At 44.5% G+C, this 26,902-nt stretch overlaps 1 protein-coding gene across 1 annotated transcript; it reads right to left on the bottom strand.

Annotated features, from left to right (window-relative positions):
• Nucleotides 1-1,053: 1,053 nt before the first annotated feature.
• Nucleotides 1,054-20,022, bottom strand: mxra5a (matrix-remodelling associated 5a). The gene is made up of 8 exons (XM_049569927.1): nucleotides 19,631-20,022; nucleotides 19,039-19,268; nucleotides 18,746-18,875; nucleotides 16,018-16,408; nucleotides 11,919-15,908; nucleotides 6,276-7,194; nucleotides 5,866-6,189; nucleotides 1,054-5,722 (listed from the first exon to the last, which is right to left on the bottom strand). The coding sequence occupies exons 2-8, from the start codon at nucleotides 19,227-19,229 to the stop codon at nucleotides 4,132-4,134; spliced, it is 7,536 nt and encodes a 2,511-aa protein (XP_049425884.1). The 5' UTR covers nucleotides 19,230-19,268; nucleotides 19,631-20,022; the 3' UTR covers nucleotides 1,054-4,131.
• Between the last annotated feature and the right edge of the window lie 6,880 nt (nucleotides 20,023-26,902).

A 26,902-nucleotide genomic window follows, 5' to 3' on the forward strand; every position in this document is an offset into this window, starting at 1 on the left:
GTCCCACTATAACCAGTTCACTCAGTCTCTCTGTCCCACTCTGTCCCACTATAACCAGTCCACTCAGCCTCTCTGTCCCACTATAACCAGTCCACTCAGTCTCTCTGTCCCACTCTGTCCCACTATAACCAGTCCACTCAGTCTCTGTCCCACTCTGTCCCACTATAACCAGTCCACTCAGCCTCTCTGTCCCACTATAACCAGTCCACTCAGTCTCTCTGTCCCACTCTGTCCCACTATAACCAGTCCAATCAGTCTCTGTCCCACTCTGTCCCACTATAACCAGTCCACTCAGCCTCTCTGTCCCACTTTGTCCCACTATAACCAGTCCACTCAGTCTCTCTGTTCCACTCTGTCCCACTATAACCAGTCCACTCAGCCTCTCTGTCCCACTCTGTCCCACTATAACCAGTCCGCTCAGTCTCTCTGTCCCACTCTGTCCCACTATAACCAGTCCACTCAGTCTCTGTCCCACTCTGTCCCACTATAACCAGTCCACTCAGCCTCTCTGTCCCACTATAACCAGTCCACTCAGTCTCTCTGTCCCACTCTGTCCCACTATAACCAGTCCACTCAGTCTCTGTCCCACTCTGTCCCACTATAACCAGTCCACTCAGTCTCTCTGTCCCACCATAACCAGTCCACTCAGTCTCTCTGTCCCACTCTGTCCCACTATAACCAGTCCACTCAGTCTCTCTGTCCCACTCTGTCCCACTATAACCAGTCCACTCAGCCTCTATGTCCACACTGAACATGTGTCTCTTACAGTGTCAGCTGAGTGTGGTGTCACCTCTCTGGAGCTCGGCCCTCCTGCAGACGCACCATCATCTTCCTCTCTGCTGCAGCTGCTGCTCTATCACCTTCATCATCTATTTATCAGGACAGTTTCAGGTCACTGTTGTTTTTGCTTCAACAGATGTTTCACTACAACAAGTACTTTTAATATGTATAGACACATAAAACACATAAAAGAAAGTCTCAGTTACAGTAAGAAGATTTCTTTAATGGTGTCCTTGGAAATGTGTCAGAGTGTGACTCTTTGAGGTCGAGCATGCTGAACTAATGGGGGATTTCCTCATGGCTCCAGATGTTTCTTCTTTCTGGAAGACGAGACTGCGGCTGAATTCCCAGAGCGATGATTGCAAGTTTATAGTCTTCCAGAAAAACGGTGACCTACTTCCTTCATCCAAAATGCTAAGTTGAGCATTTTCTCAGATTTGTATCTGTGCTCTGCTCTCGAAAAACTACTTTAAACTTCTGAGTAATTTCATTACAAAAAAAAGTCGCAGACGTCTGTATGTTTCCCGGCAAACGCTCCTATTTCTAAAATCCAAAAACATTCATCTCAGTTATGGACGTCAGTCATAATGCAGTGACAAATGTTCTTGAGTCATCATTTTCCCAATATTTTCCCTTCCCTGCCTCAGCAATAAAAGGTTTCTGTGACTCTGAGCGTTGTAGAATCAGGTGGAAATGTTTTATTGAAATATGGGGACACTGCTTTGCATCAGTCTCAAAGACAAATAATTTACACATAAGGACGTAGAACCTGCATCAGCATTCTTCACATGCAGATTCAAAGACGATGCACACTGCCGAGAGCAGGAAACAATCAGTTATTGGAATATATCCAGTTATAGAAACACACAGAAAATACTTGCCATGAGAGACGTTATTGAACTGATGTCTCAGATTTGGAGAAAATATAAATCTACCTTTAAAAACAACATAGCAACACATATTTTCAATCGATTCCGCAATTAAGTTAAACAGTATTTTCTAGTTAGAAAAAGTTACGCAGGTACATGTACAGCTGAGGATGCTACAGGAAGTATTTGCTCATGTGGTATCATCTGGTTACCTTAGTTCTACTGCCAACATGTTCTCGTCCCAGGTCATCGAATACACACACGTGCATCAGCTTCATGTTTTAACACATGGTTAACGTCGGACAGTTGTATTTAGGTTTAGGTAACAAAACTACTTGGTTGGGTCGAGGAAAAAGATCATATGTTGGGTTAAAGTAAGTATGTAATGCGACTTTAATACTAGTAATGGCCAAATGAAGCTTCATGAACCATTTTCTTTATTTTTTGGGTCCACTCTGGCACTCTTCGTTCAACAAAGGGTTGAAACCAAACTGCATTGCCATCCCTTGAGCCTTTTTCATTACACCAAGAGCGCCATCTAGTGGGTAGTGATGTCCAAATGAAGCTTGATGAACCATTTTCTTTATTTTCTGGATCCATTCTGGCACTCTTTGTTCAACAAAGGGTTGAAACCAAACTGCATTGCCATCCTGTGAGCCTTTGTCATTACACCAAGAGCGCCATCTAGTGGGTAGTGATGGCCAAATGAAGCTTCATGAACCATTTTCTTTATTTTTGGGGTCCACTCTGGCACTCTTTGTTCAACAAAGGGTTGAAACCAAACTGCATTGCCATCCCTTGAGCCTTTTTCATTACACCAAGAGCGCCATCTAGTGGGTTCAGCAAATACAACTGGTGCTTCATGAAACTTCATTTGGACGTCGCTAGTTAATACATCTCATGATTGGTGTAAGTATGAGACAAACTTTTCCACCAAATACTTTCGGTAGGGTACCTTTGGAACCAACAGTAACCCTTCAGACATGGTACCTAGACCCTAGCGTTTCAATTGGATATTTAAAAATAGCAGGTTTTGGGCATCGGTGGATTAGTGGATAGAGCAGGCGCCCCATGTACTAAGGTATTGTCATTACTGCAGCAGCCGCGCCTCCAATTCCAGCCTGCAGCCCTTTGCTGCGTGTCATCCCTTCTCTCTCCCCCCTTCATGCTTCACTATCCTGTCAATTAAAAGCATAAAAGCCCCCCAAAAATAGCAGGTTTGTGCATTTAGTCCTTCTCAGGCAAGCACAGAGGTTAAGTGCTGCCGAAGCCCACAGGAACGACCGATTCTTTCCTCCATGTGAGGATTAGAATACATGCAGTTCACATAATCCTGTCTAAAATAGTACATTTCTAAACACTTGAAGATCCATTCATTACTAAAAGTGTCTGTCACTAACTCGGCTTCATTGTCTCGCAGGTTCCCTCGTATCGCAGCTACGCCTGGATCGCGTGTCGTGGTTGAGCAGACAGGTGACCAAAAATGTGGACGGTACGTAACGACTCCATTGGTACCATCCACAACTTTTCACAGTGGAAACAGAAAAAAGCGTACCAAACTGAACTGTACCATACCAGACTGGTTAAGTGTCAAATATTGCTGCGGATGGGTTTACATTAGAGTTAACAGAAAGCCCGGTGCGTCTCATAGAGACAAGGGGTGTGACAAAGTGTCTGTATCTGACGACCTGGGAATGAGAACAAGCTGACATTGTGTTATCTCCTTCCTTGAAAAGAAAGAAAGAAAACCAAAACACTACAACTGTCAAATTACACCTTGGATGACCGCCTCCTCAAAGGAATTTGGGTTCTCTGTGTTATTAACCATCTTCCTGTATAGGCATGAGTTATGTGACCTGTATACAATTTATAGAGCGATCTTCCACAAGGTGATGGCATGGAAGAGCAGTGGTAGTCACCTGATTGGTTGGTCATTTTTTTCTTGTATGTTTTTCACCTTTGTGCCCCAACTCCCTGAGTGATTTGAAATATAGTTTATTATGGTATTTGGCCTGCATATATCCAATCAGTTAACTACAACTACCCATCTGTGTCATTACCTTGTGGGATGAGGGGTCCACAGCTGTAAAACACAACTGAAAGGTGTCCAAAAATAATGACTACATTGCAACAACAACAGAAACCATGTCCGAGAAATAACTGGAACATATGACTGGGCATCATTGTAGTCTGCTTTCCCACATGATGAGCAGTTATTTAGCAAACATTGCTACTGGACGTATCTAAATGCTTGAAATGGAAGGCACATTGATAATTCCCAGTGATGTGGATCATACACAAAATGGTGCATCGTCAACTTTTTGCCTCTACACAGCACACGCTGCAGGCTTTAATTCATTATTCCATCAATGTGACAGCAGTTTTTACATCATTTTGATCATTAAAAACATTAGCTGCTTTTAACTAGGCAGTTGCTCGGGCATACAGCATGGCAAAGGACCATGACGAACAGTGAAATTCCTCAGAACACGTTGAGAACGGTGGCTTTAGAGTCTACGCCGATGGCGTTCCTAGCCGTACATCGATAGACACCAGCATCCCTTTGGGTCGGGTTCTGGATGATGAGGGAACCTTGTGGGTGGACATACTTGTTTCCAAAAAGGCGTGGCTGTGCACTGACAACCAAGCGGGTTTTATCAGGTGTTTCCCACGCTACCTCCACTTTAGGGATCCCAGTCGCAGCGCAGTTCAACTGAACAGCAACGCCACGTTTAGCGTAAGTCACAGAGGGAGGGCCGTTGGTGATTCTAGGTGGGTATGCAATCACAATTACTGACACAGAAAGCATAGAGCTGCCATACTCATTTGCAGCTCGGCAAACGTAGGACCCCCGATCGTAGACTGATACTTGCTGGATGGCAAGTGTCCCATTAGGCAGGACAGCATATCGTCCAGCTCTCTGCGGCCTGTTGAGGACAACCCCACTGGGTAGCGTCCATGTTAGTCTGAGAGGCTCCCCACTGGTTAGACAATGGAGAAAAAGGCTTTCCCCATTCATGACGCTGACAGGTGCATTGTATCTGTTGTTGATCTCTGGCTTTCTCCCCGGGGTCAATGTGATTATACGCTCCACAAGCCCTCGAGAGTTACGCCCCAGACAGCGGTAGATACCAGCTTCGGAGACAGAGGGGTTGCTAATGATCAAAGAGCCGTCAGGCTTGTGGTAAAACTTAGAGAACCGAGCACCGATTTGCAAAGGCGTGCCATTGGGTAAGATCCAAGTGGCGTGAGGTAGTGTCAAGCCCTCAAAGGAGCAATTCAAAGTCATGGCGTTCCCCACAGTCAGTGAAAGGCTATCTGTCTTGGGGCCTCTAATTTGTGGCCTCTCGACTGCCTGCTTCACATCCAAGCTGACCATCAGCCTGACTTCTCCTCCTTCATTACGAGCGATGCATACCAGCTGCCCCGAGTCCGTCCTCTTGGCTGACCGGATTTCCAAAGTACCATTTTGGTGAACTGTCATTCTGTTGCTGTAGTATGGAGCAGGAAGGATCACATTTCCTGGTAGAACCCACATGATGCGAGGGGTGGGGGTTCCCTTTGCCACACAGTCCACCAGCTTCCGCTGATCCTGGACTGCGGTCACCTTTATGGCGTTGGCAGTTCCTATTAACCCATTGATCACTGGAGATGTTACCAGGACCTCAAGCCTGACGACTTTATGGTCTTGTCCTGCACTGTTCCTGGACATGCAAGTGTAGTTACCTCCATCAAAACGCTGGACCTTTTGCACCACCAGTGTTCCATCATCCAGGACCTGGTATTTGTCTAATGCTGGGGAGATCACTCTATTTGTAGGAGATATCCATGTGATGACTGGCACTGGTTCTCCTTTGGCGTTACATCTCAGTGTAACCGTCTCACCGTAGAAAACCCTGATGGTCTTTTGGTCTTTATCCTGGATTTTTGGTGGGGAAGTTGCAACCTTAACCTTGACGCTGACTTTCATCTCGTCTTTGCCAAGTTGGTTCTCGGCGTAGCAGGTGTAATCACCTTCCTCTGGCATGCCGACGTGGTTGAAGAACAGCGTTCCATTGTCAAACACCACATACCTACATATAGATCAGAGAGGAAGGGGAAGGAGGGAGATACAGATTGTTACACTCTGATGGCATTTATGATTGTGTGCAAAACATTTTGTGTTACAGTGGGCGTATTTGTTGAGTATTTAAGATTTGTTACTACTAAACACTACCTGCGAGTGCGTCCCCCGCTGGCATCTCTTTGTTTCACCGGGTTGATCATGGTGCCATCCGGCAGTGCCCAGCTGATCTCCGGGTTGGGGAGACCAGAGGCCACGCAGTCCACCTTCAGGTCTCCACCGTACACCACCTCCTGACTGGATCTCTGCTGCTTCTGCTCGATCTTTGCCGGCCTGGTCAGCACGTTGACCCGCAGCAGAACATAGTCATCGCCCAACTTGTTTCGTGCCACACACAGGTAGTCGCCGCTGTCCTTGTTGGTCACAGAGTGAACAGATATGGTGCCGTTGGGGAAGACCTTGATCCTGGGGTCAAAACTGCAAAAATCAATGAAACAAAAGCACTTAGAGGACATTAAGAAAATGGACATTTATTTGACGTAGAAAAAAATGACATCTGTTACCTGTACTGAGCATCCACCAGCTTCTTAGAGGGTGTCCTCCAGGTGATCCGGGGCTCTGGTCTTCCTGTTGCCACACAGTTGAGCAACAGCCTCCCCCCATAAATCACATCCGTCCTCTGGGGGGAAGAAGATGTGATACTGGTCTTGGCAGAGGATTGGTTTCTCCTTATGCTCAAGATAACCGTTCTCCTGCTGGATGCCACCATGTTACTGGCTGAGCACTCGTATCTCCCAGCATTCCCTTGGCCAAATGCCTGTATGTACATGGTCCCATTGGGGAAGACGAAGAGGTTGCGTCCGGTCATAAACTGGGAGGCAGTAAGCTGTACGCCATCGGGTGTGATCCAGCGGATGACAGGCTGAGGGGCACCTGTGGCAGTGCAGTGGATGTAGGCGGTGCTGCCCTCTGGGAGGGTGGCGTTCTCATGTTGCGCCTGCTGGATCACAGGTGGCAACACCGAGACATAAAGGCGGACTGAGACTGTGTGGGCTCCAGCTGCACTGCTGCCAATGCACTTATAAATCCCTCTGTCTGTGTGAGTGGCCTGGCTGATCCGGAGTGTCCCATTACTCAAGATGGCCACACGCTGCTGAGAGGCAACACCAAGAGGGGCAGCAGCCACGTGGACATGGTTCGGGAGCACCCACGTGACTCGAGGCATAGGGTGCCCCTCCGCTCTACACTCTAAATCGACCTGGCCTCCGAGGGGCACAGTGATGTCTCGGTGCTGAGGCTGGAGGACCCGTGGATGCTGAGACAGGACCACAAGGTTGACGACCATCTTGTCTGTGCCGTACTGGTTCTGGACTGTGCAGAGGTACTGACCTCCATCTGTGGGCTGTGCGTTTCTGATGATTAACGTACCATTGGGATAGACCTCAAACCTCTGGACCCTGGTGTTCTGAGCAATACTCGCCCCTGCACCAATGGAGACAGAGACATTTTAGATATGAAAATGCTTTTTCACACACAGTATAACATTTAAAATAGAGAAAAGACAAACATTAGACTGTAGGTCAAATTGGTGGAGTATAGAGTGTTCCAGGGATGACTTTTCTGTCGGCCGATGCAGAAGTTGACCACAAAACTTTAGCTTATTGTGCTTCACAGATGGAGACATAATAACCCATGCAGCGTCCTTGCACTCAGTATAGAGAGATATCGTGTGTCGTAGCCTGTGATTCAGTAGGTGCCATCATCGTACAGTCTGCATACATCAAACATGATGTTGTACCCAAGATTATTAGATCCATGTCGCACCGTGTAGCTGCACTAAACTAATGAGATTGCTAAAATCTCACAGTCTGTAGGAGGCTTAAAGCATACCAGCTTCTTTTTGGATTCTCTAACAATCATGGTGCTTCTCATATACAGTATCTTACTATATAATGACGAAAACTCTGTCTGTGCGTCTGTTCCATGTTTTTCTCCTCACTGACTTGGTCAATCCATGTGAAATTTGGCACAGTGGTAGAGGGTCATGGGAGGATGCTAATGAAGCAATATTACATCAATTGGCCAAAGGGGGGCGCTATAACAACCCATTGAAATGTCAAACTTTGAATGGGCATATCTCATGCCCCGTATGTCGTAGAGACATGAAACTTTGCACAGAGATGCCTCTCCTCATGAGGAACACATTTGCCTCAAGAACCCATAACTTTTAACGATTTTCTGCCATTTTGAATTTTTTGAAAAACACATCAAATGGATCTCTTCCTAGGAAGTTTGAGCGATCTGCATGAAACTGGGTGAACATAATCTAGGGACCAATATCTAAAGTTCCCTCTTGGCAAAAGTTGGAAAACTTACTAAAACTGAGCTTCTATAAGGCAATGAATATTGCGGAGGGCGTGGCTCATCACATAAAGGTGTAGAACATCTCAAGGGTTTCACCCATCACCACGCAACTTTGTAGGCATATGACCACTGACTTTTTTTCATGATTTTGGATGACATACTATACTATGACTTTTTTTCATGATTTTGGACGACATGCTATACTATGACTTTTTTTCATGATTTTGGACGACATGCTATACTATGACTTTTTTTCATGATTTTGGACCACATGCTATACTATGACTTTTTTTCATGATTTTGGACGACATGCTATACTATGACTTTTTTTCATGATTTTGGACAACATACTATACTATGACTTTTTTTCATGATTTTGGACCACATGCTATACTATGACTTTTTTTCATGATTTTGGACCACATGCTATACTATGACTCTTTTTCATGATTTTGGACCACATACTATACTATGACTTTTTTTCATGATTTTGGACCACATGCTATACTATGACTTTTTTTCATGATTTTGGACGACATACTATACTATGACTTTTTTTCATGATTTTGGACCACATGCTATACTATGACTTTTTTTCATGATTTTGGACGACATACTATACTATGACTTTTTTTCATGATTTTGGACCACATACTATACTATGACTTTTTTTCATGATTTTGGACCACATGCTATACTATGACTTTTTTTCATGATTTTGGACGACATACTATACTATGACTTTTTTTCATGATTTTGGACCACATACTATACTATGACTTTTTTTCATGATTTTGGACCACATGCTATACTATGACTTTTTTTCATGATTTTGGATGACATACTATACTATGACTTTTTTTCATGATTTTGGACCACATACTATACTATGACTTTTTTTCATGATTTTGGACCACATACTATACTATGACTTTTTTTCATGATTTTGGACGACATGCTATACTATGACTTTTTTTCATGATTTTGGACCACATGCTATACTATGACTTTTTTTCATGATTTTGGACGACATACTATACTATGACTTTTTTTCATGATTTTGGACCACATGCTATACTATGACTTTTTTTCATGATTTTGGACGACATACTATACTATGACTTTTTTTCATGATTTTGGACCACATACTATACTATGACTTTTTTTCATGATTTTGGACCACATGCTATACTATGACTTTTTTTCATGATTTTGGACGACATACTATACTATGACTCTTTTTCATGATTTTGGACCACATACTATACTATGACTTTTTTTCATGATTTTGGACGACATACTATACTATGACTTTTTTTCATGATTTTGGACCACATACTATACTATGACTTTTTTTCATAATTTTGGACCACATACTATACTATGACTTTTCCTCATGATTTTGGACCACATGCTATACTATGACTTTTTTTCATGATTTTGGACCACATACTATACTATGACTTTTTTTCATGATTTTGGACCACATACTATACTATGACTTTTTTTCATGATTTTGGACCACATGCTATACTATGACTTTTTTTCATGATTTTGGACGACATACTATACTATGACTTTTTTTCATGATTTTGGACGACATGCTATACTATGACTTTTTTTCATGATTTTGGACCACATGCTATACTATGACTTTTTTTCATGATTTTGGACGACATGCTATACTATGACTTTTTCATGATTTTGGACCACATGCTATACTATGACTTTTTTTCATGATTTTGGACGACATGCTATACTATGACTTTTTTTCATGATTTTGGACGACATGCTATACTATGACTTTTTTTTCATGATTTTGGACCACATGCTATACTATGACTTTTTTTTCATGATTTTGGACGACATGCTATACTATGACTTTTTTTCATGATTTTGGACCACATGCTATACTATGACTTTTTTTCATGATTTTGGACCACATGCTATACTATGACTTTTTTTCATGATTTTGGACGACATACTATACTATGACTTTTTTTCATGATTTTGGACCACATGCTATACTATGACTTTTTTTCATGATTTTGGACCACATGCTATACTATGACTTTTTTTTCATGATTTTGGATGACATACTGTGCTATGACTTTTTTTCATGATTTTGGACCACATGCTATACTATGACTTTTTTTTCATGATTTTGGACGACATACTATACTATGACTTTTTTTCATGATTTTGGACGACATGCTATACTATGACTTTTTTTCATGATTTTGGACCACATGCTATACTATGACTTTTTTCATGATTTTGGACCACATGCTATACTATGACTTTTTTTCATGATTTTGGACCACATGCTATACTATGACTTTTTTCATGATTTTGGACCACATGCTATACTATGACTTTTTTCATGATTTTGGACCACATGCTATACTATGACTTTTTTCATGATTTTGGACGACATACTATACTATGACTTTTTTCATGATTTTGGACCACATGCTATACTATGACTTTTTTTCATGATTTTGGACCACATGCTATATTATCACTTTTATTCATGATTTTGGACGACATGCTATACTATGACTTTTTTTCATGATTTTGGACGACATGCTATACTATGACTTTTTTTCATGATTTTGGACCACATGCTATACTATGACTTTTATTCATGATTTTGGACGACATGCTATACTATGACTTTTTTTCATGATTTTGGACCACATGCTATACTATGACTTTTATTCATGATTTTGGACCACATGCTATACTATGACTTTTATTCATGATTTTGGACGACATGCTATACTATGACTTTTATTCATGATTTTGGACCACATGCTATACTATGACTTTTTTTCATGATTTTGGACCACATGCTATACTATGACTTTTATTCATGATTTTGGACGACATGCTATACTATGACTTTTTTTCATGATTTTGGACGACATACTATACTATGACTTTTTTTCATGATTTTGGACGACATGCTATACTATGACTTTTTTTCATGATTTTGGACCACATACTATACTGTGACGTTTTTTCATGATTTTGGACCACATACTACACTGACTTTTTTTCATGATTTTGGACCACATGCTATACTATGACTTTTTTTCATGATTTTGGATGACATACTATACTATGACTTTTTTTCATGATTTTGGACGACATGCTATACTATGACTTTTTTTCATGATTTTGGACGACATACTATACTATGACTTTTTTTCATGATTTTGGACGACATGCTATACTATGACTTTTTTTCATGATTTTGGACCACATACTATACTGTGACGTTTTTTCATGATTTTGGACCACATACTACACTATGACTTTTTTTCATGATTTTGGACCACATGCTATACTATGACTTTTTTTCATGATTTTGGATCACATGCTATACTATGACTTTTTTTTCATGATTTTGGATGACATACTATACTATGACTTTTTTTCATGATTTTGGACCACATACTATACTATGACTTTTTTTTCATGATTTTGGACGACATGCTATACTATGACTTTTTTTCATGATTTTGGACCACATGCTATACTATGACTTTTTTTCATGATTTTGGACGACATACTATACTATGACTTTTTTTCATGATTTTGGATGACATGCTATACTATGACTTTTTTTTTAATGATTTTGGACGACATAATATACTATGATTTTTTTTCAATGATTTTGAACAACATATCAGCCTCCACAGTTGTTCATACTTTTTCTGAGCTCTTGGGCACTATGTGGTTTCATAATTATTTCCATTGCGTAAAGAAGGGAGCGACAAGGCTAACCTGACGTATACATAACATGCTGAGTTTTCATGCAGTTGAGTCATACATACCACTGGCGACTTTCGTCCACGACAGGAAGGGCATTGGCTCCCCCTCGGCCTCACAGAGCAGCTCAGCATCTGTTTCAGCTTCCACAGTGAACGTCTGGAAATTGCTTTTCGTTATCCTTGGCTTCCCTCTTGGAACCGATCCCTGTCCAGGTAGGTGGTGCTTTCTGGACACATCCTGAGTGCTCGTTAAAGGTCCCTCTTTGGATGGATCAGTTTGGATTGCAGCAGTTGTCAGGGCCGGGGCGGTCGTCTGCTTGATTGTCTGCCCGCTGGTTATATTTTGGGCTGGGGAAGTTGGATTTGTAGTAGTAAATAGAGGCAGTTCAGTGGACTGGGCTGATGTGATGCTGGGTTGGATGTGTTGGTCTGGAATACTGTTGACCCCGGGGGCCTCTTGGGAAGTTGCCTTCAATGTAGGGCCCATTTTGGCTCCTGTAGTTTGGGGTGGTGTGACAGGTGGCGTCACTGTGGATGGGATCACAGCATCAGGCTTTGATGAAGTAGCTGTCGGAGGTGTTGTCATGACGATATTTGTGGAAGAAGCGCTAAGATTCATTCCTATGGTAGCAGTGTCTTTAAGATGCGTATCTACCTCTGACTCACTGCGTGTGGTTTCATTGTCATTAGAAGTATGATGGGATCTTTCAGGTACTGTCGGTGTCTTTGTGGTAAACTGATCTGTGTCCAAATCACTCTGAAAGGGCATGCTTGGCGTCGTAATTAAGCCATTGTTATTCTCAATTTCATGCTCCATCGAGGAAGCAGTTGAGGCAAAGGGGGGTGGCAGCAGTGAAAAATCCATGTCAGTCTCTTTCAAAAGCATATTTTCACCCTTTTCCACGTGTGTGTGTTGATGGTCAGATTGATTCTGCCCAACATCTGTTTGCACTTGCGTTTCAGTGTGAAAACCCCCGGAGGAATTGTCAGAGCGTGGCGTAGGTCCAAGGTCTCCCGTAATGCTTGCCCTTTGTGTTTCCTCTGAGGGTTTAACAGGTGGAAGAGTGCTGCCTGTAAACCCCCGCTGAGTGCTTGATGTGAGCACATCCAAGCGCTCAGGAGGAGACGCACTCTCTGATATTCTCAAGGCTGTTTGAGAACTCGTCTTTCCGTGACCCACTCCTGGAGAGACTGCTGGAAACGATGGTGCTGCTGATGTGCTTTTGAATAGCGGTTTGGCCGAGGGCAAATGGCTGTCGTGTGTTTCAGAGGGAGAAGCCGGGTTGGTGGCTGCCTCTTCGTCAAGCCCTGAGACTGCGCTCTCTTCGTGACTCAGACTGCCTGATGACGCTGCTTGGCTGCTGCTGAATGGAACAGTGGTATTGAAATTGGCTGTTGTAACTTCTAATGGGTCTATTTTTAGCTGCGTAGAGGCAGTGGTCTTTACCGGTGTGAGGGGAACATTTGCAGGTGTGGTGGCAATAAACTGGGTGGGTTTGCTCTGCTTTTGTTTCCGTCTGTTTGGCCTTCTCCGACGACCCCCATTCTTTCTCCTGGAGTTGGGTTGTCGGAGGCGCGGGTGTCCGTCAGAGCCCTTCCGTCTGGTTGTGGTGGGCACGAGCGGAGTTGTTGGAGACACTGTCGTTAGCATTGCTTGAGATTGCAAATCGTCAAATGTGTCCTTTGGCCGAGTGTGCGACTGTGCTGTTGTTGCAGTCGCGCCGAGATATTTTCCATTTTCCTCTTGGCTTGTTTCTGATTCATTTGGGCTGACTGAGGAGATAATTTGACTTCCCCTTGAAAAGAGTTCTCCATCATTATTATTAGAGCTGGCAACAGCAGTCGGTCTACCCATATTCTCCCTCCTCTCCTTGGAACCATCAGCTGTTTTGACTCCATCAACATCTGTATTTGTGCTATGGTTCTCTTGTAGAGAAAATGTAGCGCTGCTGCTCGCTGTGTTTGTGTTAGCCTGCCAGAAAGTGACAGCATGTAGGGGAACAGTTGTGGTCTGTGGGAGGAAAAATACACTGTTTGAAGTTGTGTGTAAATCCAAGTTTGCGTCCTGGGTTGTGTGCTGTACAGTGTATGTAGTCTGTGTTGTATAATGTCCGCTGTGTGTGCGTTGACTCTTTGATGTCGTATCTTGTGTATTATGTGTAATGTAGCTATTAGATGTCACACGCGCGCCTTGGCCTTGCGCTTTCTGTTCATTCGTTTTCATCTGTGTAGTTTGTGCGGGAGTGTGTGGTGTTGTGAAGTAATCCTGACCCTCTTTTTCCTGCACACTCATTCCATCTGATGAGCCCTCAAGAGTATCTTGTGTCTGTGCTGCCTGCTCTGTCAGTGTCCTCTCTGTTGCCGGCTGAGTTGGGAGTGGCAGCGCAGTACTCTGAGCATTTCGATCCCTAATCTTTGCCAAAATATCCGCCCATTTCTCTGGGTCTATTTTACTCTTTGACATGTTAATTTTCCTCTTGCTCTCGACTATTTTCTTCCTGTCTTCGACGCGTGATCCTGGCGGTTTTCGTTGCGGCCCCGGCCTCCGCCACGTGTTCCTTGATGCATGGACGCCCCTCCTGCCTGGGGCCACACCACCTGGAATTCTCCTTCTCAAAGGGTCCGACCGGCTCACTGGAGGCCTCACCTGAGTAACCTCACTGTCCCCTGATGCCTCCTCTGCATCCTCTGTGTGGACTTGAATCTGGGTGTTGACCCCTGATGCTGACTGAGGCCTTGCTGGAAACTTCCTCAGAGGCCTTATCAGTCCTTTGCGCTGGACCAGAGTGACTTTTGTTGCCAGTGTGTCCACACCATGTTGATTGATGGCGATGCATTTATAGTAACCACCGTCCTGTAGCTGAGTCTGTGGGATATGCAGAGTGCCGTTGGGATAGACCAACGCTCTTGAGGAGTTTGCTTGGAAACTAACTATGTTGCTGTTTGGCAGAATCCAGTTAATTTCAGCATCAGGGGAACCAGATGCGGTGCAAGGCAGGGAGATAGGGTTCCCTGCAAATCCCTGGATAGGTGAAGCTGAGGCATCCTCTCCTGGCGGAGGGCTAGAGGAGTCCTGCACTGTCAGATGGAACGGCAGGACAGCAAGGTCTCCATCAACCTTGGCTATGCAGTAGTAAATTCCAGTGTCTGTGTGGCTGACAGTTTTAATGACCAGCTGTCCATCATTGGACACAGACACCCTGTTGTCTGGGCTGCTGTATGGTGCCTCTACCTTGGAGCCATCTGGCAGCATCCAGCGGATGACTGGCCGGCCAGAGCTTTGCACGTTACAGTACATTTGACTGGGACTTCCCAGGATAGCACTCAACACTTTACGAGTCGTGTTTGTTGACTCAATCATGACCCATGCCCTCCTCTGTCTCCGCACCAGCTCTGCCTCCACTGTCTCTGAGAGGTCTGTGCTCAGGATCAATTTCACCATATTGGCTGATGATTGAAGTCTGTTCAGCTGAAGCTCTGCAGATGTCTGCATCAGCCATTCAGGCTGGGCCATGACATTAACTTTAACACCTGTGAAGTACTGGGCATCCTTCTCAGAGTCCTGTCTGTACACATAGGTTGGATGAGGCTCCTTTGTGAGCAGAGCCCCTCTTTGTAAGTGAGCTGGCACACTGCTGTAGTATGCGATCAGCCTCCACAGTTGTTCATACTTTTCTCTATCAACAGGGCATTCAAGATCCACTGACACAGTGATGTTGGATGCCAGCTGCAGCTGGTCGGTCTGCTCCCAGCTGATCTTGGTGAGCTCTCTTGGCTCGCCAACGCCACACTCGAGATCCACTTCATTTCCATGTTCGTCCGACATGCTCAGGGAGATGTTTCCAAATGGGTCCCCGAAGTCCTCCTTAGTCATGATCTCACTCTCGACATCATCAGGTGGGGACGTTCTCTGAGGGGAGCTGATGACGGGGCTGCTGCAGGCCAGGTTCTCCACAGCCTGGAGTTCCTTTCTCCGGAGATGTCTGGGAGAGGAGCACATGGAACACAGCTGACCTCCAGGAAGGGCTCGGTCCTTTTTGCATTTCAAGACTCCTGGAGGAAAAAAACAAACAAATCTGTCAAATAAGACCTTGAAGCAGCCTTAACCACAAGAATAAATAAATGTCTGATAAAATGACAGCACAGAAATTTAAAGTCTAACCTGGTGAGCTTTTATTCCAGTCACGGAGCCACCTCATGTTGCAGTCACACATCCACGGGTTTCCATGGAGGTACAGGTTCTCCAGCTGAGGCATGGTCGCCAGCAGCATGTCGGGCAGCGATGTCAGCCTGTTGTCCGACAGATAAAGGTGCCTCAGAGTGGACAAGTGGAAGTGGCCCATCAGAGTGAAGGTGGTGAAGGTGGCTGGGTGCAGCTGCTGAAGCCGGTTGCCTTCCAGCTGCAGCAGCCGCAGGGAGGTGAGACCCTGGAAGGCGTCCGGGTGGATGAATTCCAGTCGGTTGTGGTCCAGGTGTAACCGCGCCAGGGCCCACAGACCGTGAAAGGTGTGCCTGTTGATCTCCTTCAGCTTGTTGTAGCTCATCTTTAACATCTAAACCCAATGAGCCGCAAAGAGAAAAAAGTCGTCATCAGTAATCATGACATTATGAACCACTTTATGAACCAGATTTTCAAGGGAAAACCAAGATCCAAATGTGACACATGCTCCTCAGGTACAGTCATAAAGTTATTATGGAGGTTACATTTTGATTCACAGTGCGATTGCAGAACATTTTGAAACATTTACCAGTATTGGAAAGGAGTGCAAAGTCCAGATTTCAGCTTTATTTTTAACAACAAAAGTAAAAAGTGCAAAGTGATAATAAATAAATTATGAGCATTAGAGAAAGTAGGGGAGCGACTAAATGAAACGGCTGCTGTTCTTTAACTGAAGCTGGCACCAGATATTGGACTCTGATGTTGAAGAGCTGTTAAATTTTGATTGGAATGAAAATCGGGTTGACAATATTTTGAACGTCTAACGAAGTTAGAATGTTGTGAACATTATGACGTTTTGCAGAAGTTGGGTTTTGATCTTCATAAGTTATGACTGAAGATGACGTTGCATGAGAGGCTTGGAAGATGTTGGATTTTGGTAACTTAACAACACAACTTAAAACTGACGTCATCTGCCATCAGTTTCCTACATCAAATTGAAGTTGGCATTAGACGTTGAATCTTGGTCACCTGGTGTCACAACCTAAATCCAACCAAATATTAATGTCTCGCGACACTGATGGCCAGCTGGGTTTCTTTTTGAAAAAGTCACCTTTTGGATTTATGCGACACAGAACCAGATTTGTACACGTTTTTTCATCTGTGTTTTTTTATCCTCCATTTTAAAAATATATGCTGTAGCTGTACCTGATCAGCAGTGATGGCCAAATGAAGCTTCATGAACCACCAGGTGTATTTGCTGAACCCACTAGATGGCGCTCTTGGTGTAATGAAAAAGGCTCAAAGGATGGCAATGCAGTTTGGTTTCTAGCAATGGCCAAATGAAGCTTCATGAACCATTTTATTTATGTTTTGGGTCCACTCTGGCACTCTTTGTTCAACAAAGGCAAGGCAAGGCAATTTTATTTATATACCATTCATACACAAGGCAATTCAATGAGCAAACATAAAGCAAAAGCAACAGCAGACAAATATAAAAACAATAGCTACAGATTATCCTAACAATTTGTTACATATCTAGTTCACTGGTAAGCTGCAGTAAATAGTAATATTTTAAGCCCTGATTTAAACAAACAAAGGGTTGAAACCAAACTGCATTGCCATCCCTTGAGCCTTTTTCATCACACCAAGAGCGCCATCTAGTGGGTTCAACAAATACAACTGGTGATTCATGAAGCTTCATTTGGCCATCACTAGTTGAAACCAAACTGCACTGCCATCCCTTGAGCCTTTTTCATCACACCAAGAGCGCCATCTAGTGGGTTCAACAAATACAACTGGTGGTTCATGAAGCTTCATTTGGCCATCACTAGTTGAAACCAAACTGCACTGCCATTCCTTGAGCCTTTTTCATTACAATAAGAGCACCATCTAGTGGGTTCAGCAAATACAACTGGTGGTTCATGAAGTTTCATTTGGACATCACTAGTTGAAATCAAACTGCACTGCCATCCCTTGAGCCTTTTTCATTACACCAAGAGCACCATCTAGTGGGTTCAGCAAATACAACTGGTGGTTCATGAAGCTTCATTTGGCCATCACTACTGATCAGCCTAGAAACACAATGGAACCAGAGACACAAGGCTGGACACCACCTGTTCCGAATGTGATGATAATAACACTAGCATTTAGCATTCTACGTTGTTTTTCTGCCTCTGTCCAGGTGGACACCAACCAGTCCTGGCTGTGACTCAGGAGACAGAGCAGGTTGTCCACCAGTCGGACGACCCTGGCTCTTCCAGACCTTTGGCAACATACTGAACCCCAAATTGTTCCCACTGGCTGTTCCATCGGTGTGTGACTGTGTGTTAATAGCTGCTCAGTGGCAGATGGCACCTTGCATGGGAGGTTCCGCCACCAGTGTGTGAATGTGTGTGTCTAAGTGGGTGATTGTGAGATGCAGTCGTAAGTATTTGGACCATACATGTAGTGTAGTTGGATTGTCATGCAAATGTTTGTGCACAACATATAAGAATGGCACCTTACAAAAAGCTCACAAGGAAATTGATGTTGATCCCTCAGTGGAGTTCAGTGTCTAAAACCTGCAGCTGCTGTAACACCCAGATCTATGACTCAGTACCAGACTCCATTCAAAAACCACAGAGTTTTGCGAGCTGTTAGGGTTTGGGTTAAAGGGCTGAGTCACAAATCGGTGCAACAACGCCATTCATTCATCCACAGTTTACATTTTGTGTGTGTTCAGCTGATCTACCTGCAGTGAAGAGAGGTCCCTGAACACTCCATGGGGGAGACTGTGGATGTCATTCCCATGAATCATCAGGAGCTCCAGCTTCCTCAGACCAGCCAGTGATTTGTCTGTAATCCTATTAATGCTGTTGAACCTGAAACAACACATTGGAGTGGGTGGTGTAATAAACATTAAAGCCAGTCATGAGAAACAATACATGAGCTTGTGTGCCGCATTAAGAGCATAATCCGGTCACTGACAGCATAGGAAATTAACAAGCATGCAAAGTGAGTGCTGAGGATGCAGAGAGGACTGACCCCAGGTTCATGCGTTCCACGTGTTTGGATACAGCAGATGGGATGGTGACCAGGGAGCGGAAGGTGCAGTGGAGCTCAGCGGGCTGGGGGCAGGAGCAGGGCCGGGGGCAGGGGACTGAGGCAACCGCGGGTAGGATCATGAGCACCAGCAGAGTGTGGAGGACGCGCACGGCAGGGGGATCCATCTTCATGTGGGAGAGGAGCGGTCACAGCGGCTGCCCGGGGATTTACTACAGTGATGTTACCAACACATGACATTATTATTATTATTATTATTATTATTATTATTGATATTATTATAGATCGCGTTTTAGGAACAGTTTTCGTGGAAAAGAGGAATAAAAAATGCAAAAAAGCGAAAAACAAATCCATATATGTTCAAATAAAACTGGACTAGGTAAACTTCATTTTGCTGCTGATCCAAGTTTGGCTCAAATGTCTTCTCAAGTTGCCTCTCTGCGTCCATAACTGCATGAATGGATGAACTCCGGTCCATTACGCACACCGCGCTGGAGCCGGGGTTTCACTCAGAGTGCGTAAATATTTCATAACTTCAGCTCATATCATTCCAGAGAAATAAAAACACTCTTACCTCAAAATCTCGATAGGCTGTCTCTGGGGAACTCCTCATATTCCATTTCAATGTAGATAAAGTTCAGAAACTTCACTTAAATTAGCGCAAAGACGCAAATCTCTCAGAGGAAATGCGCAAAGCCGGTGTTGTAAAGTGTGTGGAAACCTCCACAGAGCAGAGAATGAAAACAGATTTTAATATAAAAGCCCGAGAGAGAAAAAGTTTTGTCTATATTCTAAGCTCCAGTGTGCTCTGCGGACCTCCAGTAAGGAATGAGCGAAGGAGCCTCTCCGGAGCGCACGGTGGAGGCGCAACAGGAGGAGCCACAAGTTTTTCAAAAGGACAGAAGAGTTTTGGAGAGAGCTTGGGGAAACTAAGGAGAGGGATACTGTAATACAGCCAAACACACTCTTAGCTGCTGAGTGAATGAAAGCTTGGTGGGATGTATTCGATGAGTCATATTGGAACTATGAGAAAAGCTCAGATGCAAGAGCAGCTGAGGAGGAGAAGCAGGAGGAAATCTGAAGCTAAACAAACTGTGGTCAGTGTTGACACAGTGTTTGGGGCAGTGAGCTCAACTAAGCACCCTGAGAAGTGATGCAGAGGCCTTAGTAAGGTCTTGGAAGCTGCTAAATAATCTCATTTATTAGCTTTGGGGGTTTCAAATGCATCTTACAGCCTTCATCCTACACAGATGGCGTGAAGATGGTCAAGTTGCCGTCACATGACCAAACTACAGATTTTTAGTTACGTGATAACAGTAGTTTGGGTTGTAAAGTGTGTCGCCTACTTCCTTCTCTAAGCCACCAGAGGGCAGCATTAAGACTGTTCCTGCCGGTCCTGTGGGACCTGAGCAGAAAGTGTCAAGTGAAGGATCTGCACAGGTCACCATCATCATCATCAGCTCAGTATAAGTGTATGTTCCCATTTGATGTAAATAAGGTGATGTTTCATTTTAGTTTCCTTTCCTTGCACCCCGTACAGTAACGAAGTAAATTTACTTGAGTACTGTACTTAAGTACATTTTTTGATTATCTGTACTTTACTTGAGTATTATTTTTGGGGCATACTTTTACTTTTACTCCACCACATTTGAAGGACAAATATTGTACTTTTTACTAGTGATGGCCAAATGAAGCTTCATGAACCACCAGTTGTATTTGCTGAACCCACTAGATGGCGCCCTTGGTGTAATGAAAAAGGCTCAAGGGATGGCAATGCAGTTTGGTTTCAACCCTTTGTTGAACAAAGAGTGCCAGAGTGGACCCAAAAAGTAAAGACAATGGTTCATGAAGCTTCATTTGGCCATCACTACTTTTTACTCCACTACATTTCTATTGATGCTCTCGTTACTCGCTACTTTTGCTCTCATGTCAGCTGATGAAATTCTGATACCAAAGAAAATAAACCAAGTGCCAAGAGCACCATCTAGTGGGTTCAGCAAATACAGCTGGTGTTCTATTGATGCTCTCGTTACTCGCTACTTTTGCTCTCATGTCAGCTGATGAAATTCTGATACCAAAGAAAATAAACCAAGTGCCAAGAGCACCATCTAGTGGGTTCAGCAAATACAGCTGGTGGTTCATGAAGCTTCATTTGGCCATCACTACTTTTTACTCCACTACATTTCTATTGATGCTCTCCTTACTCGCTACTTTTGCTCTTACGTCAACTGATGAAATTCTGATACCAAAGAAAATAAACTGTTTCTGCTGATTCCCGTATGGCTTTTTCTTTGCCGTATTGCCGTACCTGTACTACATCATGCTTAAAACGAAAGTTAACTTCACATCCACATCATGCGCTAGCGGTGTCGATGGCCCCAGCAGCGATGGAGGACGAAACCGACGGAGAACCTCCCCCCCGGCCCCGAGCATCCGTGGCTGTATCTCAAGCCCATGTCCAAGGTTTTTGATACAAAGAATGAGATTATCAGTTCAAGTGTTTGCTGTTGTACCACAAACACATTTTATCACGGCCTACAAAAACTTCCAACCTGAAAAAGCACATCGTGGTATTAACTTACCTAAAAGCAAATTTTCACTTGAAACAAGTAGAAAAATCTTGCTCCACCGGCAGATTTTTGTACTTGTGTCAAGTGAAAATTGGCTTGAAACAAGTGAAAATGAGATTGTTTTGACGAGAAATAAGACAAATTTTCTTGGTACGATTTTGAGTTTTTGCAGTTTTTACTTCATGATGTGTTCAAATGTAACTACAAGAAAAGGAAATTTGGGTTTTGGAAAAATTCAAAATAAAATCTCTTCTCCGTCCAACCTGTTTCTCCGACACATAACTGTATCTTAAATTTAGCTCCTGAGAAACAGCCTTCCTCTTGTCTCAGCCTGGTCCTAATAGAACATCTTAAGATGCTTTCTCCTCTCTTACTGCGCTGATTGCCTTATAAATGAGCTGCACAGTTTCAGAAATTTGTCTGATTTTTTAATCTGTTCTCAGAGCTGAGAAACCTCAGAGAAGCCTACGAGCACAGCAAAAAGAACTCCTGCAGATTTATTCTCTTGGTCCTTATTGCTCCTTACAGGTGAGTTTGCCAGTTCTCATTCCGAAGTCCTTGAATACCACCGCTTTGTCAGTGATTTCAGTGATGCGAAAGTCACCTTTTGTGTCAGTATGCTACGCCACCAGGTGGCATCAGTTTGTAACACAGCCGGACGTAATCTTTTGTGGTGGTATGATCCGCTGCCAGTTGGCCGGATGGCACTTGTTGTGGCAGTATGACATGCAGACGGGTAGCATCAGATCATAACAGCCCCAGAAGGCACCTTTTGTAGTGGTCCAATGGGCCGCTGGACAGTGTCAGGTTGGCATTCAAATATTTATTCAATGTTGAATCAATGTAACACGCCATCACTGAATCACCGTTGAATTATGTTTTTATTTTGAAAGATGCGACAATGTTGTTGAAATTTCAATGTTGATTTATGAGAATTTTCTTCACCTTTTTACAAACATTGGAATTAAATGTGGTTTCAGTGTTGCTTCAGTTTAAGGTGAGTCATGTGACAGCTGGGACATGAGTAAAAATTTCTGTTAAATGCCTCAGTCATATAAACACGAGCCAAGCAGTCGCCACTGACGAACCTTTCCGTCTGTCTGGCTGAATCAGCGACCTGACTCACCGGCAGTTACTCTTTGTGCTAACGTTAGCTGCTGAACAAGAGGCTATAGCCACACAGCAGCTCTCGTTCCCTGGTTTGGGGTGTGTGCTGCTGGCTTGGCTGCAAAGAAGAGTCTGTAGCTTTGGCTCATTGTGTTTTTATTAGTGATGGGAATTTTCGTTCACTTTGAAGAGCCGGTTCAAAGACTCGGCTCGTTCGCGAACGTCACATCACTAGTTTTTATCCACCATTCTCTCTTGCCATCACCCTCCTACTCTGGAACAGTGAAACCGAAATGGCTCCAAACACCAGACCTGTAGGTAATTTGAGGATCTTGTTTCTGGTCTGGTAATGGCGTTACTGACCATTTTGTAACGAGCTAGCTTAGCATAGTAGCCTCCCAGCATGCCTCACTGCAGTGCAATGTTCTGGTTTGGAGATGGGAGGGGCAGACAGCATGTTTCCTGTTCCGCAGATTTGAACTTACCCTCTCCAGCACTGTGCACTGTTCACCCACAAACTGTCATGTCAGCATGAGGAGTGTTAAACTGCTGTTCACCCTGTGACTGTGAGCAGATGGGGGGCTGGGTGCTAGAGGTAGACTTCAAAGCCCTTTCATTAACACTGACTCACATATGCACAGCACGGAGTCTAGACACACACCCAGTGGAAACAAACATGCACAGACAAACATACAGGGCACAGCAATGGGCCACACATAGAAACAAAGGGCAGCCGGAGTGTGTCGTCTTATGAAACTGGAATATCTGTCTGATATTAAAACTGATCCCAAGGTTGATTTAATGGGCCATAATATCATCTGCTGGAAATTTGGCCTCGTTTATGTTGATGTTCCTGCTCATCCTCCTTGAAACACTACCTGTGGTGTTAGCTTTGGCCCCGGAGCTTTCCTCCTCTTCTCTGGAAATCTCCATCACTTACGTGCCACAGTCCAGAGGCCCCGCTGCTTTGTGACGGTGTTTGAGTTGGAGGAAAGTGTGGGTCAAAGGTGGCGGAGGAATGGTTGGCGGAGGGCCTCCCGTTCCCGCTGCTGGGCCGATAGACCCCATCCATCACGGTGTCACTGCAGGGCTATAACACACCTGCACCAAAAGCACATGGAAGTAAGGTCACTGAAGCTATGTGGCCTGAGGAGAGCCTCTATGCATCATCTGAGCACGAGTGAATATTTCATAGAGCTCTTGATAAAACCCTGACTCCATTACCGCCTGCTTTGATTCAGGTGCATTATCTGCACAAAGACACCTGATCACAGGCCTTTGTGTGTACACCTGGCAATGACTCTGCAGTAGCCACAGGTTTCTACTGGTGTCTCTGTGGATAGAAAACTCAAAGTAGCAAAAAAATGAGTTAAACACGGCTTTAAAAATGTGGTCACAGATGTTATTTACACCTGGTCGGGGTCAAACCGCTGCCAATGGTGGCCTGGCAGGTCTGATTGCATTCCAGCCTCAGCGCGCTCTGTTTTCACACCTCCTTTCCTGGAATTTGGACTCATATGTCATTGTTTAAAAGCCTGACAACATTTTACAACTTACAACCATATTTTTGCACGTCTGCCAGTCTGACTATGATGACATTGCGTTCATCAGCGTAATTGGTAAGGTCTGGGTCCAACAGGGCAACAAGCTGGCTCTGCAGTTATTACGAGAAAGGAAACAAATAGGTGTTGCAGCACAAAAAAATGGCCAATTTCCAAATTCAGATCCTATAAGCCAACACTGAAACAGTTTACAGCCACCAGTTCCACTACAAACAGCATTAGTCTCCATTTTCCAGCAGTCCTCTTCCTGGAACTCGTCACTCCTCAGAGTTATTGCCTGAAAAGAAGAGAGAGGCTGTTAATCAAAAAATAAATGCTCACTTAATGAATTACTCTCAGAATTGGTGAGGCTGTTTGGTTCCAAGAGATTTGATTGGCTTTCAATATCTGTGGCTTCCATTAAGCGGCGGGAGGCAACGCTGAGAGCAGAGAGGAGATGAAGATGAAGTTTCTGTAGGTGGCGCAATTACTGAGGACCCCCTAAGAGTTGTCCGTCATGGTCATGGGCGTACAAGGTAGCCTGGATGCATTGGTTGTTGACGTTCTGGGACGTCAAATGTTAGTTTCTGAGGAATGGTGAATGGATGGAAGTGGGGGTGAAGGTGGAAGAGGGATGTCTTCTGTTAAGGTGCGGACATGCCAAACCGACACCAAAGAACTAGCGGCGACAAAAGCCAACTGTTGCGTTGTCTACGTCGCGTCACGTCGCCCTGATGTGACTACATCCGACGGCCAAGTAGCACGTACGTTCTGCGCCTGCGTGAGAGAGAGCAGAGTGAGAGAGTGGTACATCCTGTCAGCCGAGGGGTTTCCTATCTGTGCAGCTGAGCACCGCAGCACCTCCACGGACTATTACGTCCAGACTGTCCTGGTATTTCCTCCACAGGCTCCACTTCACTCAGCTGCCCGATAAACCCGCTGCTTCTTCCCACTTTAACCTGAATAACAAACCAGGGCTCGGTGCTCCGGTTGGATCCAAACGGAGAGCCGGGGCTAGCTCAGAGACTAGCGGAGGCTAACTGGCTGTGCTTCCCTCCAGTCATGCTGCGGTTAAAGTGGGAAGAAGCAGCGGGTCTGTGGGGCAGCTGAGTGAAGTGGAGCCTGAGGAGGAAGCACCAGTTAGCTCTGGTTTCACTACAGGCAGATTCACTCGCTACAGGGGCGAGGAAATAACACCTGAACAGCCAATCAGAGTGATCTCTCTCACTGACAAGCTCCGCTGCTGATTCAACATGCTCAATCGTCTGAAAAGCCGCCGACACCGAAACGGGACACACAAAAACACACAAAAACTAGGCCGACAGACGCTCACCGATGGCCCGACTTTGGTCGACAGCCGACCACTGGCTTGGTGTGTCAGGGCCTTTAGGTTCGTCTGGGAGGATGAACTGTAGATCGGGCGGAGGAAGACACAGTGTGGGGTTCTGTCTCAGGCATTTTTCTTACCTGAGCTGATTACAGGCCCCCCAGACGGTACCTAGAAAGAGGCATGGGAGAGGTATGCACCAGATTGAATGAGGAGAGATAGAGGTAGAAAGGATGATGGATGAATGGAAGGGAAAGGGAAGGTGAGAAATCCGAGAGAAATGGAGCAGGATGGGTTGACCAGGTATAAGTAGACTGGATTGGTAATCAGGGGTGTGGCTGAGGCGTGGCCCTGCTCCCGAACCTAACTTAACAAATTAAGTTAATTTGTTGTCCCGTCATGTTTCCCCCTGATGCCACTTGGCGCCATTAAACAATAACAGCGACTAGCCATGTATGAAGCTGATGTGAAAGGATAGCTTCTTCTGTCGCTGTCTGACGCAGGAAGTCACTGACCAAGCACTGGTTTAGGGATAATGGATGTAGCTGCCGCGACTTCTGTTTTGAAGCCTCAGCATTTTGACCTATATATTTAGAAGCCAGGTCGATGCCTTGAGCTGTCACTGCCATTGGGGAGTACTGTTGCCATGAGGGGGGGTACTTGGTCTGCAACGGAGTTTGAGTGGGTGGAACATGTCAGGTGGTATCCACATGAATGCCAGAACCATTTTTTGTGTTCAGTCAATCAGTCAGTCAAACAAGATACACTCTCATCAGCTCCTTCAATTTGTCCATTGTAATTTGTAACTTTCTCCCACATTGTCAGCTGCTGCTTTGTAATCATCCATGTTTCCTGACTGGCTGCAGCGTGTGTGTGATAACAGCATCCCGGCTGGTTCTGGTAATCCATGGTTTCTGGTTGTGAAATGATGTCACTGTAGATTTGGGTACAGCTGCTTCTGTTGTCTTACAATGTAATCCACCACAGACTGAGTGAGTTCACGGATGTCATCCATGACGATGATGGTGGCACCCTGAAATGTGCTCCAGACTCTCTTGCGTCTCTGGAGGGGATGCGTCGTAGTTGGCCTGCTTTTGCCTCCAGTGTTTGTTGGACCCATCCACCAAGCCACCACCTGCCTTACAGAGATTTCCCAGGTCCTTAAATTACATTTTTGTCCAGTGGCGTTTCAAACTGACCTGACCTGACATGATGACTTCGTAAAGCGGTGATCCAGAGCAGGAACAAAACAGCACCTCACATTCTCACCGACACACCAGTCCTTATTCACTGCAACGTAC

This window comes from Epinephelus fuscoguttatus, linkage group LG24, assembly GCF_011397635.1.
Source record: "Epinephelus fuscoguttatus linkage group LG24, E.fuscoguttatus.final_Chr_v1".
Taxonomy (NCBI): Eukaryota; Metazoa; Chordata; class Actinopteri; order Perciformes; family Serranidae; genus Epinephelus; species Epinephelus fuscoguttatus.